The sequence below is a fragment of the Periophthalmus magnuspinnatus genome, chromosome 17, assembly GCF_009829125.3.
Source record: "Periophthalmus magnuspinnatus isolate fPerMag1 chromosome 17, fPerMag1.2.pri, whole genome shotgun sequence".
Taxonomy (NCBI): Eukaryota; Metazoa; Chordata; class Actinopteri; order Gobiiformes; family Gobiidae; genus Periophthalmus; species Periophthalmus magnuspinnatus.
Genome location: NC_047142.1, coordinates 25,109,866 through 25,126,314, shown reverse-complemented (window position 1 = coordinate 25,126,314; position 16,449 = coordinate 25,109,866). Strand labels below are relative to the sequence as shown.

Sequence of the window (16,449 nt, the reverse complement as noted above, 5' to 3'; positions counted from 1 at the left end):
ACACATAAGGTTAAAAATGTTGTGTAGCCATTTATTCACAATACAAACATGTAAGTGAAAATCCACTACTTGCCATAGAGAATTGCAGCTGTGAAGAAGTATTTTTAACAGAAAGTACCATTTCTGTGACCAAGCAGTTTTAATTTACAATGAACAAAATGTACTCCGATACTCATTTACTTTTTCAGTTTGGCTTGAAGGAGTTTTGAAATATATCATTGTACGTTCTGTTATTAAGTGTTAAATTTTGGCTAAAGCTTTATCTAAACTTTGACTCAGTTTACATGGAATCAATGGATGGAAGAGTATAATATAAAGTTCAATCATCACGTGAAAAATGTTGACAATGAACTTGTGAAAGAAGGTATTTCGTTGCCAGTGGAAACAATTATTTCTGACCATAGCTGGGTTGTTGTTACTTTACAGCAGGTGGCCACTGTGGAGAGGTTAGTGTGAGAAACTAATGAATGCTTCTGTTGTGGATCAGGTTGCGGGTATTTTTAGAGGACACGGCACAGCGGCCACATTTCTGATTAAATAGAAGGGCAGAAAAAAAATCAAATTTCTTCTTGCAGAAAGCATTTGTTACTCATACTTAATCGAAAGTTGGTGATGATGGTGATTTGATGAAGGTAAAAACACTGTTTTGTTTATATCATGAAAATCTGCTGGAATCTGAGATGGCTGAATAAACCACATGCTTAACCTTTTAATGCTCTTTAAAGATTAAATTAAAAATCACGTTTGTTCATAGCCTTATCGTCTCGGCCGGTCCTGCTTCTTTTTGTTCACTTGTTTCTGTGCTTTAGAAGCCCTCCAGTTTAAGCGCAGGTCAGACGTGAGATAAAAGTTACTCAAGTGTGTCGTAATACAAGAAAAGGCCAGATACTTCCACTGCACATTTCGACCTGAAGCTGCGGCGTAAATCAGATGTCAGTGATTTGGGGTTTAGTCTTTCTCCATCCTTCTGAATCTGACTCACAGCTCGCTCCTTAATAGTGCCATTGGAGACACGGGCTGTACAGATCTGTTATCCACTCCCACACAGCTGGCATCAAAGCATTATGCAGGGTGAACTGTTGGCGGGACGGGCCCACAGCAGAAGGCATGGAGGGGTGCATGGAGGAGTACAGGGGTGTATGATGCATGGGTACAGGTGTTGTGGTTGTGAGCAGCCTCTTCTCTGCTCCTCCTTCCCCTGAGCAGTGACATGGCTGAGTGAGTCCCCAGCAATCTGCTTCTGTCATCCTATTTCAGGTGTCAGTGCTAAAAAGCACAACTAGGTTTGAACACTGCTCAAACTGGTGCATCCCATTGTGTGGTTGGAAAAGACACTTCACTCACGCTGCCTATAATGCATGTGGTGTGTCCCATAGTGATTAGTGAGTAGACGAACCAATAGTACAGATTGCCTTGCGGTTCAGAGTGAATGAATTATGACTACAGTGTCAGACAATTCATTTTATTGTGCTATAAAGATCAATGCAAATTGAATCTAAATACACTCCTAACCAGATAATGCCTAATGGTAGAGAACGTATAAATATTATTACATTACAATTTCAAAGCACAAAGCAGGTCTCAGTCTGTGTATAAAGGAGATTATTAATTGAGTCTATTTAATCAACAGCTAGACAAAATCGCAAAAATCTGTTATTTCATATGAATTGAAATGTACCATGATTATATGTTTTATGTTTGTAATTCCATATTTGACATCTTCCATAAGGCTACCTGTTCTTACTGTCTTCCATTTCAGCAAAGTATTATTATTACTGTATCATTCACGGCCCCTGTAGCTTTTACTGCTGCTTCTAACAGCTCCACATTCCTCTGTCACTTCCCTCCAGCCGCCCCCCCCTCACTCTTCACCCCCATGAGCGCACCGTTTTAAAAGCTCTCCTAATTAAAACTGAAAGTCATTCTTGGCAGATGGCATGCTCTGGCCGGAGTAATTATTGCCAAACGAACCATGGCCCTTGTAGACCTTCAATAAAATGTGCGCAGTGATGTTGGTGAGGAGATACCACTACAGTGTCGGCATCTCTTTCCCACGCAAGGACTGTGACGAGCAGCTGCACTCAAGTTTGTATTCTAAATTTAACATGGCACATTTATTTCATATATACAGTTCATTTATTGCAGTACCAATAAATAGATTCATTTTAATAATAGGTAAGAAACATACATTTTAGTGTTATAGTGTTATATGATGCAAAATCAGATTTCAATTGAATCAAGCAGTGATTTTAAGGCTGCAAAAACAATTAAAGCAGGCCTATTATGTAAAATTGACTTTTTTCACCATGTTATAGTCGTTTCCCTTTCTCATTCACCCTCTCAAAGTTGTATTTGGAGTGATTTGTGCATGTTTGGGCAATCTTTAAATCTTTATTTTCAAGACGCTGCTTTGCCATCAATCCACATTTTCACCTCAACCAGCATACGCCCACTGCTCTGTACGTACTTCGCTCTCTAATTCAGCAGCATCACGTAATCATTTTGGTACAAATGAAAAAACAGAACTTGCTGCTCATTCATGTGATGTGCAGCTCTCCCTCAGAGGTGCCAACGACTTCATGGCTCTTTGATGTAATGACGTTTACGCGGGTGTCTGCTCCCATTGGACACCGCAGTTTTCTTAAGAATAATAATAATCACAATCTTTAAATGAAGCTTTCTTTTGGGTCCTCAAACGACTGATTTCTTGCACACTGCATCCAATGAACTATGCTGCATTTTTGTTGTTTTTTCACTGAACACATAATTATACAGAATCATATAGAAAGTTAGGTTTGAAAAGAAACTAAAAGTTTGTATTTCCCTTTCCCAATTTGTGACAAACTAATCATAGTGCTGCCAACATGTGCCTTTGAAACTCTTTAGCCTTGGGTTGTCTGCTGCACCACCTACATCTGTGATAAATGCCACTGAAAATACATCTGTCTGTGCACACTTCAAGGAAACTGGGAGAAATGTGTTTGAGTCTTTGAATGCTTCACTAATGACTTTCTACACTGGAGGGAGTGGTGGTTAAAAGGATGTTACAATCGGCACTGACCCATAATCATCTGTCTGCACCCCGTACTAAGGCACGTTCTGCCCCTGACGGAGACGCAAATGGCACTTAAGTGGTGCTCAAGCATCTTTCTGTGGTCTTTGATAAACACCTACATGCTTATTAGAAAAACTGGGCTTTGGAAAGGAAATTTAAGCAGTTGATGTGTTGAAAATACATCAATATCTTTAAAAATAAGGAGTGTTTTTTTTTTTTTTTATTATGTTGCATCTCTCATTTGGTCTCATTTAAAGGTGTACTGTATAACTTTTCTGGGTGAGAGAGCTGCCATCTGCTTATCCCCATGGAGATTGTATTGCTCTGGAAATTTGCAAGAAATCAAGCAGGGGCCGCCACCAGGTCCCACTCGCAGATGAGACAAAAATGTACAAAAATGTAAAGGTGCAATAGGAAAACTTTACAGCTATGTCACGGGTCATTTCAGGCAACAAAATAACATGTCAATGGCTGTGGACCCCACCTGAAAAGTTATAGTGCACCTTTTAACTTATAAATTGTGTCTCATTTTGGTTTGCGGTTACATTTTCGTCCTGGTTTGGACTGTTTAGGGCTAGTTTGATTATGCTAATGTCTGATATGCACTATATGTTTAGTATGACACCATCACCTTTAAATATTTCTTGAGGTGGTACTTGGTCTGCAATACATTGGAGGGACTTTAGTATATATTTGTTATTGGGACAAGGGCAGCCATTTATTCTTTAACACATTATAGGAACTATGATCATATCAGCGAACTGGGATAATGTTATTGCTTTGACTTTGGTGCTTTGACACGAGAGGTAATTGCAAATGGAGGATTCAAAGAAGATTTAAAAGTAGAGACATGCCCTTTTTATCACAGGGGTAGCTTTTTGGCAAATTGTCCTGCGCCCCCTTTGCTGGACTGCCGTATAACACTATATAATAATGTCAAAGGTGATTGTGGCTTCAATGGCAGAATTCACTTTCACTGTTAAGGGCAATGAAATAAGAACATGCTGAATATATGGATAAATTAATTCAATTTGCTACCCTTTGCTATTTATAATGCAAAGCTTTAAGAATTATTAAACTGTTTATAAAATATATGAATTGTCAAATAATATTTAGTTAGATTGTTTAAAAGTGTAACATTGATATGTGTAATAACTGAAATTACACTGGATGAATTACTATTGAAATTGGCTGATATTGTGTTAATACATACAGCGGAGAGTCCTTTCTAATCCCAGAGCTGTAGATGTACTTGCTTCCTGCCTGACACAGAAGCTAAACGCCCAGGCCTCAGTGTGGACATGTAACCCGCTTAAACAGTGATGTGTGACAACAGCAGCAGGAGGACCAGCGGCCGTTAGCAGTGATTTATCAGCCTGTACTGCAGCTCCTCCACGATCACAGCACTGACGAAATTGAATGGCTCTGACCTCTCTCTCTGTGCCTGTGGTTTAAAATACTGCAAGTGTGTGTTGACAATACCCGGTAAATATTTTTTATAGATTCTGAAAAATGTCCAAAATGGTTTCACTTTGTTCAAACCATTTCTTTTTTATTTTTATTTATTTTTTTACTTTGATGGCTGTTGATGATTTTAAACGGGCTATATTGTATTTTTTCATGTAATAAGATAAAATACAGATCTATTGTAAAACAGCTCTTAATAATAAAGCATTGGTCTTATATAGCACTTTTACAAACATAGACACTTTAGCCATACCACAGCTATAGCCACAGCTGCCCTGGGACAGACTGATGGATGCGAGGCTGCCAGTTTGACTGTATATATAAATGGAGATAGCTAACCCACTAGCCGCCGTGTTCCAAACAGGAAGTGCTATCCGGCACCATCGACTCTATTGGCTCTAATTCACTTTCTCTCTGCAATTGCTGCTGTCAGGCTTGTTATTTTGATCGTAAAATGTTCAAAGTGCCTTGCCTGAGGACACAACTGCAGGGTTTGCCACTTGCGTCACACTGTCATACATGGTATTCCCAGCAGCCTCCATTCCAAGGCCCAGACCTGCTAAGTTTTGGCTTTTACAAGAAGGTTGACCAGGAAGCACTCCACTCCGCCCTCTGAGTTATGAAATGCCCTTAACATACTTGGTAATGTATGTAACCCTGCATTATTAGTCTATCTACATCTCCAAAGCTCAAATTGCTCTGTTCCACCTTGTGATGTCACAGAGCTGTATTCAACAGCTAATTTTTACCTTTTGTTTCATAGAGACTGGAAATTCTAGGGCTAAAATCATCCACATGATTCTTGTTAAGGTGTATGGAGCTTAAAAACACAGTGGAGCACTTCCTGTATTACCACATGACATCACAAGGTGGAACAAAGTTATTTTCTGTTTCAGAGAAAAACTCAGCCTAAATATGTAGGGTGTGTGTGTTAAAAATGTGTGAAGAAAACAAAGCACAACTGCAGGTATGTTTGTGATGAAGAAACAACATTATAACATAGATCAGAAAATAGTGTAACATGGGCCCTTTAAAGTAATTGCAGTGAATAATTTGGCTGCTATGAAAGTGAGGAATAACTTTGGACCATCGTCTCAAATGAGGTAAAGTGCCTTTAGGAGGAGTACCATCCGTGTCTTGTAGAATGTTTGAACCCCAGATCTCAGTATCAGTGTCTTTGTTTTTTGATGGAAAACTAGAGCAGAGAGATTGTGGAACAGAACGTTTGGCTTCTAAGGGATTGGTGGAAATAGCTGAAGTGGAGGTAATTAGTGAGCCATATCAAAGGAGATCACTCTGAAGAGCCCGAGATGAGGAGTTTTATCTCAAGCGATTACGGGGACAATGGCTCAGATTCAGATAATGGAGCCAGTTTCGCTTCATCTAATTCAGTCCCTACGTATAGTGACCCTGTCTCTTTCTGTGCCTTAAACTTCCACTCCTCATGTTACCTCTTTCTCCTAACAGCCAGGAAGACGTGTGCCCCAGCGGAGTTCGCCTGCTTCAATGGTCAATGTGTCCCGGGACGCTGGAGGTGTGATGGAGAAGTGGAGTGCCCAGACGGCTCTGACGAGGCTGAGGAGACATGCAGTAAGTGTCACCTTTTACGCCAGATGCTTTTACAGACTCCTTATATGAACTTGGGTTTCGTCACAACGTAGAAATGACATGTGCAGCAGTGTTGTGGAAGAACCAAGTGTTATTTTGCCTCAAGTGCTTAACACGGTCCTTTTTATTTGGAGCCACAATTGGTTGGTGATATTCCAAATTTAATGTCTTATTTTAATTTAACTGGATATCATTTGGAGGAAACCTTGTAGTAAATCACTACAGGATAAAATAAATACATCTTATCACTAGCATAGCAGGCAAAACACTCTGCATTTGGGACTCTGCTCATTTCTCTGTCATATTTCATGGCAATCCAATTTCTGGCCTTTTATTTTTTATTCATCTCCTCTCAAATATCCGTGTATCATTCAGAGTGAAGTTTAGGTAACGGATGTTTTTGCCACGGCGTCTTGTGAACTTTCATATGGGCTTTCATATCTAAAAGAGTTAAGTTTTGATAATTTTCTTTTGAGTTTGCATAAAAGTAATTAAATAACTTATGCCAAACCTTAACCTCAAAAATACACGAGTCTGAGGTTCATTAAGCCTTCCATGTTGATAATGTTTTAGATTCTAATGTACGGACCTGTATTTGTTTCATACCTTGACAGTTTCGGCTGCACTCTGCCATCTTCCTCAGAAGTGTCACATGATGTTGCTGTGACATGTCTGGTGAGCTAATTTAAAGAGATTTTGGCACTGTCTTCTTACTTGGAGCAGTAGGACAAAAGCGCCATCTGCAATCAGAAGTGTATCCCAGGTGTGAGAAAGTTAGTATGCCTCCTCATCTCGATTTACAGTCTGGATGACGCGTCTCTGGTTCTCAATGGCCTTCCTGATCCAATGATGGTACCTGTTGCTCTCTGTGTCTATGATCTTAGCGTTGTCACAATCCATGAGATGCTTTTCCTTCTTGCAGTGTCTGATATTGCAGACTTAAGTTGATCTTGGTGGGCTTGCCGTTTAGTGGCTCGGTGCATGTTTTGGCTGGTTCAATGTGCATCCAAGCCATTAAATGACAAGAACAACAGAAGTCTGCAATATCAGACACTGCAAGAGGGAAAAGAGAGCAACAAGTAACAATCGTTGGCTCAGGATGGGAGGGAATACCAACTTCCTCACACCTGGGAGACAGTTCTGAAGAAGTTAGACTACAGATGGCGCTGTCGTCCTACTGCTCAAAGTAAGAAGACGGCTCCAAAATCAGTTTAAATCAGCTGATCAGACATGTCACAGCAACATCATGTGACACTTCTGAGATGGCAGAGTGCAACCAAAGCTGTCAGGTTATGAAACAAATAGAGGTCTGTTCATAAGAATCTGAGGTATAATCAAAAATACACTATTTGTAACTTGCTTCCAACATGGCTGCTGTAGAGAGCCTGGTTGTTTTGCGCCTGATTAAAAGTACTGGCCATTTGCCCATCACACCTGGGTACACTGTAACGCCTTCATTTACCTCCTTCCCGGTCCTGTGGCAGAGCAGTATGCTAATGCGCTCCTTATCAGTGCTCTGGCAGTGCTGGAGAGAGCAGGCTGTGTCCACCCACACACGCTGCGCTGGATGCCGTCTGATGCTGTCTGATGCTGAGAGCCAGAGAGGCCTCCATTACCTCTCTGGCGAGCCGTTAGTGCCCTGGATTTGTGACTGTTTTACTGTTAGCTTGTGTCTCGCTCGCCCACACACTTCCTCGTGGAGAGTTGACGCAGGTAAACTCACTGCAGATAAATAGATAAGACAAACAACATACCTTTATCTAGTTTTAATGACCTAATGACCCATTTTATTTGAATTATTTAAAATGTCTGGACATCTACATGGCTTTGGAAATAAATCACAATTCACAATATGATTAATTAATTACAATACAGGTACATTATTACTTTTGAAATGTAATTGCAACTTTCTTTAAAGGTTGACCATGTCACTTGTATGATGGAAGGCCCAGCACCTTCTTATCTCAATGAAAATTAAAAAGTTACAGCCTGGTCAGATCCCTGGAGAGAGACAACCATGCTTTATGTAAAAAAAAAAAAAAAAAGAAAACATGTTCTTGAAGGCAATGAAAACACCTGTAATTGAATAATAACAAATTGAAAGGTGCTAATAGGTTATAGTTTACTTATAAAAGTCATCATCCATTATTGCTTATGAAAAAAACTGTAAATAAACTATACACTTTACTACAAATCAGCCTCAGTCCCAAGCCTGCGTTAAGTGAATGAAAAGATTCGTATCAATAGCATTAAGAAGCTTAAACTGAGAGAACTTTGATGATCGTTTTGCTGTAGTGGTGAGACATGTGACATGGTTTGTAATACAAACACAGGCACTTACTTTGCGTGGCTGCTAGTCACGGTTGTGTGGGTCAGTTTTATGAATTATCATGCAGAACGTGACTAAGCCTTTAATGTGACCTAGAGAAAGTGGAGCCTCTACAGAATCACACACAGATATTCAGAATCCAATTAAAGATAAATGAAGGAAGGATTCATCTCTTGGATGCAGATTAGACAGAGAGATTTAGATCAGAGGAGTTGAAGCTATTTATATGGAAATTCACATATGCTTTTCAACACCAGCTCAGAAAATGTTTTAGGCAATTTTGCAAACAAGAATCTTTTACTCAGTTTTAAGTATTACAAGCTGCTAAAACTGTTGTACTCTTGTAAATAAAGTTAGACAAACAACAGATCAAGGCTATATCTTGAGCATATTTTTAATAAGTTCTTAATAATCTGACGTCTTGGTTAAACAAATGTGCTGAATATTCTCATTATTCACTACTTTTCCCATTTCAAAATATTTTTTATGGCAAAATAGAAACTTGAGCTTTGAGCGATGAGTCAAGTAGACTTGTATTTATAATTGGCCCTCTCACAAAAAAAGGAGCTTCATGGACATAAATGAGACAAAACTTGTGAGACTGGTGAGTACCACACGCACCGCTGTTTAACACGTGCTAATTACATCCAGGCCGTGTGCACCTTAATGCATCACGCTCCACTTAAGCCTGTTAACCTAGATGCACAGTCTCACACATGTTGCCTTCAAGTGAATCGGGTCTGTAATTCTTTTGTACTTTACACTCATTTTTAAGTTGCTCTTTAGCACAAACATGGAGCCACATTTAGATGTAGCTCCTGGACTGACTTCTGTAGACATCTAAGCCACAATATTTTCTGGCTCAGTACACTGATTCCCAATTATACGCTGGAGTAGCGTTACACTGTCACATTAAGAATTTAGATGTAGGCCACACTAAGTTACTTGCGAGAGCTGAAAAATAAATGACTTTAGAGAAACATGTGAGATGCAGAGTTCTTGTATCAGATCTGAAGAAGTGGGGCACTGCAGCCAGCTGTGCCGTCAGCATCTCTGTGGAGGAACCACTCTGTCACCTAAGAATCAAAAGAAAGGAAATGTCAGCTACTTTCTGACAACATCTGCTGGTTTGGGCACAGCCAGCGTGTTTGTCCGCTCCCTCTTTGCTTTGTAATGTCTCAGTATAATGCAGGCTATAATCCACTGAGACAGAGTGGGTGGCAGGGACCAACAATAAAAAACTGACAAGATGAATGCAAACAGTGAGTGACAAAAGTGTCTTTTGATACAGCACAGAAATCCAACCACAAGTCACAAACTATAGTGTTGTTCCAATTAAATTTTTTACATTTTCCTGAGGCACAGTTCTTTTAATTGTGAATATGTCTATAGTATGACAAAATAAGAAACAAAACAAACAAAAAAACACAAAAATGACAGTGCAGCCAAAAAGTTTAAAAAATTTAGACAAGCTATTCATTTTGCAGTCTGTTATATGTAGTGTTCTATACAGTACTAATTTTCATACCACAATGATGATGTTTAAAAATACTTTATTTTTTAGACACTATAATCAAATGTACACCCCAAAATAATAGTAGCTCCTTATAAAACTATTCAGGATTTTTTTTAATGGTTCTTAGGGTTGTAAATTGATATGTGATATCTACTTTCTACACTAGTTTTGGTATCAATTAAAAACTGGGTAATGATGAAAACAACCCTGTTTGTGATATCAATAAAATCACCAAATAAAGTATCAAAATTTGAATATCAACATATTGCCAAACCTAATGTAAAACATAGGTTTGATTAGAGTATAGAGCCACACAGCAGCAGGAGGCACATCATTAAATGTAACATCCCTGGAAAGGAGCAAAACATATGTCAGATTACATTTGCCAATTTTACATTTCACAGTTTGGATCAGTGCCAGGGTAAGTGAGATAACTGACTTTTTGACTTCTTTTAGATGGTGTCAGGCACAAATGATTTTTTAATTGTTTTATAAATTGCCAACAGCTTTTATTACAGCTGTAAAATATTTGAATTGATTGACATTTGAATTGATCGTGCACATTTTCCCCAAAAGGAAAGGTTATATTTATAAAATTATAGATATTTCCTTGAAGAGTCTTCTAATAATGTTCTTCTAAAACAACTTTGCGATAGTGAGCTTCCAAGTCCACTGAGAGTTTTGTAATTATTCAATCATACAGGGCTCCATCTATATTGACTTTTTAATGAGGTGATGAGTGCTACACATTCTGAACAGTTCTCAACTTCAAAAAGACAGATTTTGTATAGATTTAATTTTAGATTCTATTTCCTCTAAACCATTATCTTTTTCTCATGTTTAGTTTTCAGAAACCATGAAATCCACTTTTTGTATATCTCAGGTAAGAGAACAAGTTTCTATCATTGCGTTGACAAGCAGCATGTGTGTCGCTGTAGACGATCTATCATTTACAGTACTGGACACAGCAGCACTGAGCCAGTCTAATGACGCGGTGACTCACCACACTCTTTGTACTTTCTTCCACTCAGAAAAGGACAGCACTGATGTTAATAGGTGTAACTTTTTATATTTTCACGCACTCACTTTTTTGCCACTGGCCAAGGCTTGGGTTACACTTTGTGTAATACTGATGCGAATGTAGAGTAGAGTGCTCACCAGCTGGTTTAGAATGAACACTAAAATTTTAAAACCTTAATGAAATTTTAACTACAAGTTATTAGACAATTAATCAAGAATATGGCTGTTGGAGGGATGTGCAGAAGAAGTTTTCAAGTACCATCTGTAACTAAACTAAGCATTGCCGAATCTATCTAACATATATCTAAATCTTATAGACATTTTAAGTTGTATCAGAACCGCTAGGTTAGTTTACATGATTAAAAAGGACAAAAGATTCAAATCTGCATTAGGCCTTCAGGTCAAGATAATTTGGTTATTTGATAAATTTGTGAGGACCCAATATGATTGTATAAACTACTAAATGATTATTGTGAGAGTGTTAGAAGCAACATTTTATAATGAAGAAAGTTATATTGAATAAAGCTGATCACATACTTGAAGAATGTTAATCTGTTATGGTCATGATTGCCCATGCTGTTTAATTGTAAAATGTCAGTAATTTAAGGACTAAAATGTGTTGTGACACTCCCTTAAATCCTAAATGTCTTTAGTGCACTGTAGTCACCCAATGGGAAGGATTAAATACTGAGGCATTTTCCGACATCAATAAAGTTTATACTCAAGACTTAGAGAGCTCAAGAGCTTATTACCCATAAATGCACGAAATCTGTAGAATCAGTCCAAAGATTTTCATCTATGTTACTCGTTGAAGTAAAGAAAATCAGCTCTGTTTACCCCTCCGTTGCCAGGCCTTGGTCTAGACACTGAACAATGAATTTCTGATTTTCTTTAAAGGCAGCGTGTTTAAAATAGAGTCTGACAGCAGTAACAAGGTCAAACACTGCCACTCATATAAAAGTAAATCATTACTCTCTGACTATGTTGGACCCAGGGCTGCACAGGTCTTGTAAAAGGTTATGAATTGAAAGCGGATCTCCTGCCAAAACGCCACAGCGGAGATGAATTCCCATTTTTCACTCTGACTGTAAACAACCGCCATCCTCGACAGCAGTTTATCTGTGAGTAATTGGCTTTTATTGTGTGGTCTCCTCCTCAAGCACAAACCCATCACCTGTGTCTTTATAAAATCACTACTTAAATAGTCAATATCCGCCTATGGTCTCTGCACTGCACGCTCAGGTTTGGAGTTCCGTTCAAAGGAAGATGGGCCTATGATTTCCTCAGTCAATTTACATTTGGAGCCGGTTCCTCCTCTGCTGTCATCTGCCATCTTTTCACTCACTTTGGATGGCTTTGATATTTCTTCAGGAGAATTCTTTCACTGTCCTTCAGCAGATTTCTCCTGTGCCTTACCCAAAGGGGCTGTATTGTACTTTTCTTTCATTTTGCAAATTTCAGCCATCTGTACGACTATGCAACGTGTTTAAAACTTTTAAAACTTTTGTACGACTAAAAAGACAATGTTTGAAAAAAATATCTAATTTGTTTTATGACGCTTGAATAAAGTGAACACTGATTTAGTCCAGCAGTGTAGTGTGACTCTTGATCAAGGACACAAAGTCACCGGTTCCTTGTTTCCACTCATATAATGCTTAGTTGTGTTCCCCATTAACAAAACAGTAATTAAAACTCTTCCTTTGTTCTTCACAAGTTGCCGTCTGTTCAGTTGTGTTTATTGTGTGGGTTTTGCTTTGACAAGACAAAAATCAAAGACAAATTATACCTACTCTGAAATAACAATGTGGAGCGGAAAACCACATCATTTCGCTTTTGGTTGTTCATTTAACACTGTTGCTGCATTGTCGTTGGCCTTTTCTGGGTCTAGTTTAGCTTTCTATTTGTTTTATGCGGCATCAGCCATTTTGTCGCTCTCTCCGCTCCCTCTTCGAGTGTTCTCTGACCTGGTCCACCCTCGCACTCTGACCTCGTCCAGCTACACGAGCAGGCACACGTACACTAGACAGACTAGAGCTGGGCATCTTGTTTTACGTCACCAAATTGTCACTTTCCTCTAGTGTTGTCACAATACTAACATTTAAAACTCGATTTTGACAGCAAGGAATAGACTCGATACGCAATACCATTTCCAATATCGTGATGATAATTAAAAACATTCTGTATTTACACAATAACATGTCATTTTCAACATTAAATCGTAGTACTGTCTTTTAGTTTACCATGTGACCTTATATCTGTGTAATCCCTCAGTCGTACAGGTAGGTCCCATAGTGGTGCATGGGTTTATACTAGTCTACATGGTTTTACACTTGTGATACAGCTAAAGATCATTCAGGAAAGCTTCATTTCTGCCCTGTGAATGTGACTTTTTTTAGTATCGATACTTGCTCAAATGAGTATCTAGTTTCGATGCTAGTTTTATTGATTAGTATTTGATTTTTGATACTTTTGACAACCATACTTTCCTCATCAAATTGTCATGCAGAGGAGATCACTTGGTAATTCATGGGCTTCTGCTTCCTATTTGTAAGTGTATTGTGTTTGGAATAGCTAATTACTATGGCAACGGTCTTAACTTTTCATCACTGTGAAACACTTGGATAGCTTCAGTACTTTAATGGCATATCTTTATCTAGTAATAAGCGCTTATGTCTAGGTTTATAGTATTCTGGCTTAATAGTGTGGTGAATTGACTGGGATTATATTATTATTATATTTCATTATTGCACCTGTTACAAGTGAAGATCTATAGCTGATATAGCTTGAGAACCAGGAAGTAAAAGCACAAATGATAGCTCAATTATGGAGTCTGAGTGTGTATTCTAGTATCTGATTGTTTTGAATCTTCCATTAGGTTAAATTAAACGTGACTAAACAATTACTAAAATAAGTGACAGCGATCACTAATTGTTTTCTGCGGTATATTACCAGACTACACACACGGCAGGTTTGTCACAAAAGAACTAGGGCGCAATGATTCAAAATACTCCGGTGCTGCACATGTTAAGCACAGTTAATCCAGTGCACTACTTTAGCACAGCAGTTCAACAAACAAATGAATTAAAATGGTAGAATGATGAATTAATTTTATGAATACAACACTGAATTATCTGTCATAACTCTTACTGTTACGCTTTAGATATTCTGTTCAATTCCCTGGTTTAACACATTAAGAGAATTCACAGAGCCGCTTCACGCCTTCGTCCAATAATTAATTATAGTGATAAAGCAATAAGTGCAGCAGGTCTGATTGGTGTGAAACAAATGAGGTTCCTTATCTTAGCATTAGATGTATAATTTAATTTAAACAAGAATTACCTTACGATTTAAAAGCATGTAACCTCGTAAAAAACATGGTTCAGATGCTTATTACAATATTAAAGTTCTACTGGTACTGCTGTGTTTACGCTGATATAACTGACTGAGTTTTAGTTGAAGTAATAAAAATAACACTTGTAATAAAACATGTCATCAATTTTGGTAACAATAACCCACACATCGCCTGTCTTTCTGTAGTTCCTGTATATAAACCATTTGAAAATCGAATAAAGCACTTATGTTAATGCAGCAATGGGATTTCTTTGAACATCGCATGTCAACAATGTTTGTAAATGATATTTTATTGGCTGTGCTTTTCTTCTTGGCCGCTCTGGGCTGTGCTGGAGGCTGAGATGTATAATTAACCACATGCCTCATAATAAATATAATCTGGATCAAACCCACATTGTGCCAACTCGAGCAGATTGGCGTGACATGGAGTGAGGGGGGGAGGTGAGTATTTGTTATATTTCACAATCTTTCTACATCTGCAGCCCAGACAGTAAAATCAATGGGGCAGGAGTTGTGCAGCTCTGGGTGAGTTTTAACCGCGTCCTGGGTGCAATTGGATGTCTAGCGATGCCACCTTTGTTTTTGTTACGTTGGGCCATAGACCTCCACTGTAATCTCACTCTCCCTATGATTTTTTTCTGACAGGCAAACAGACGTGCCCCCCAGAGAAGTTCGACTGCGGGGGCGCCACCAACAAGTGCGTGTCCCTGTCCTGGAGATGTGACGGAGAGAAGGATTGCGAGAACGGAGCTGATGAGGAGGACTGTGCAGCTGGTGAGCTTTTATAAGTGCAAAGTGCTTACAACGGAGTACTGCTAATCAGGCGGGAATCCAACAGGGATGTCAAGGCCAACTGGCAAATAATATTGATGCTTTTCAGATTGTAGAATGTGATGATCGCCTACTCCCAGATGGGGACAAGAGTCAGTTTTCCCTATTCGTGCGTTTCAGAATCCTGTTTATAGGTTTACATTTTGAGTTGAACATTCAAACGATGTAGTATTTTCTTTTAAATGGTTACTTGCTATGGCAACGGTGTAATTTTTCATCACTCTGAAGCCCTGTGGATTGATTGCACGGTATTTTCATAAGAGGTATATTCATAAACGCTGAACCTGATGATTTCTATTAGTGACAGGACTAGTCTTTAATAGTTTTGTATGGTCTTAATCTATATCAGAAAACCACAAAGTAATATTAAAACTACCATTACACAAATATTATAATTGTGGTATTGATATCAGACTACACTATTTCTTAATCTTATTACTGGCCATTCACAAAATTACCAGTCATGTAAATAAAAAAAACAAACAAAGCAAGCAAATTGGGTGAGCCTAAATACTCAATCATTTTTATAACCATAAAGATTCACTGTAACAAGTAGTAGTTTGAAGTGAATTCAATTGAATCTCATGGAATGACACCCGGAGCTGTGTGATATTTGATCTGTCATTTCAGTTCTGATTTGAGTCCTCACAACTCTCAAAAAATGACATCACCTCCCACTTAACCAATCAGACGCGTTTGTGATGGCTCCCCCACCCCCACAGCCTGAAGGGACTATCCTTGGCCTACTTCTGAGGTGCCGTGAAGAATTGGCTTCTCCTTCTCCATGGCTCCCTCGCCTCCTCGTGTCAAGGAGAACTGATTGAGGCTTAAAGAAGGGTGTGGTATTTGTGTTTGAGTAATGTGCCAAAAACAGCAACATGTGGTAGAAAATGCACCAGAGAAAAGATATTCACTTACTATGATTTTAAATTGTGTCGTTTTCCCCTTGTTTGCTCCCCCGCAGTTGTTTGCATATGTGTAGGAGGAAATAAAGTCTGGCGTTTCAGTTATTCATCGCCTTTTTAAAAATTCCCCGTTTAGCCAAAGCAATCTGAAAAATCATGTACAGTTCAAAATGTACATTACCCTTTTCACGCTTTATTTCTTCTACTATAAGATCTTTAGAGGCTGCAAAGTGGCCCGTCAGTGCCTGCCTTTCTCAAAGTGGCCCCACACACATGCCATACAAGCGCTAGTGATTCATCGACTTTAGATCTAATGCCTTCTTGGCTTAGATGGCTTTTTACTGCCCGGGCCGTTGAGACGCAGTCT

General features: G+C 38.7%; 1 protein-coding gene across 2 annotated transcripts in view; it reads left to right on the top strand.

Annotated features, from left to right (window-relative positions):
- Nucleotides 1-16,449, top strand: part of LOC117384891 (low-density lipoprotein receptor-related protein 8-like) — a 62,406-nt gene that overhangs the window by 23,991 nt on the left and 21,966 nt on the right. For both annotated transcript variants that reach the window (XM_033982057.2, XM_033982056.2), the window contains exons 3-4: nucleotides 5,990-6,112; nucleotides 14,992-15,120. In XM_033982057.2, coding sequence (XP_033837948.1) covers nucleotides 5,990-6,112; nucleotides 14,992-15,120 — 252 coding nt within the window. The remainder of the gene's footprint in view (nucleotides 1-5,989; nucleotides 6,113-14,991; nucleotides 15,121-16,449) is intronic.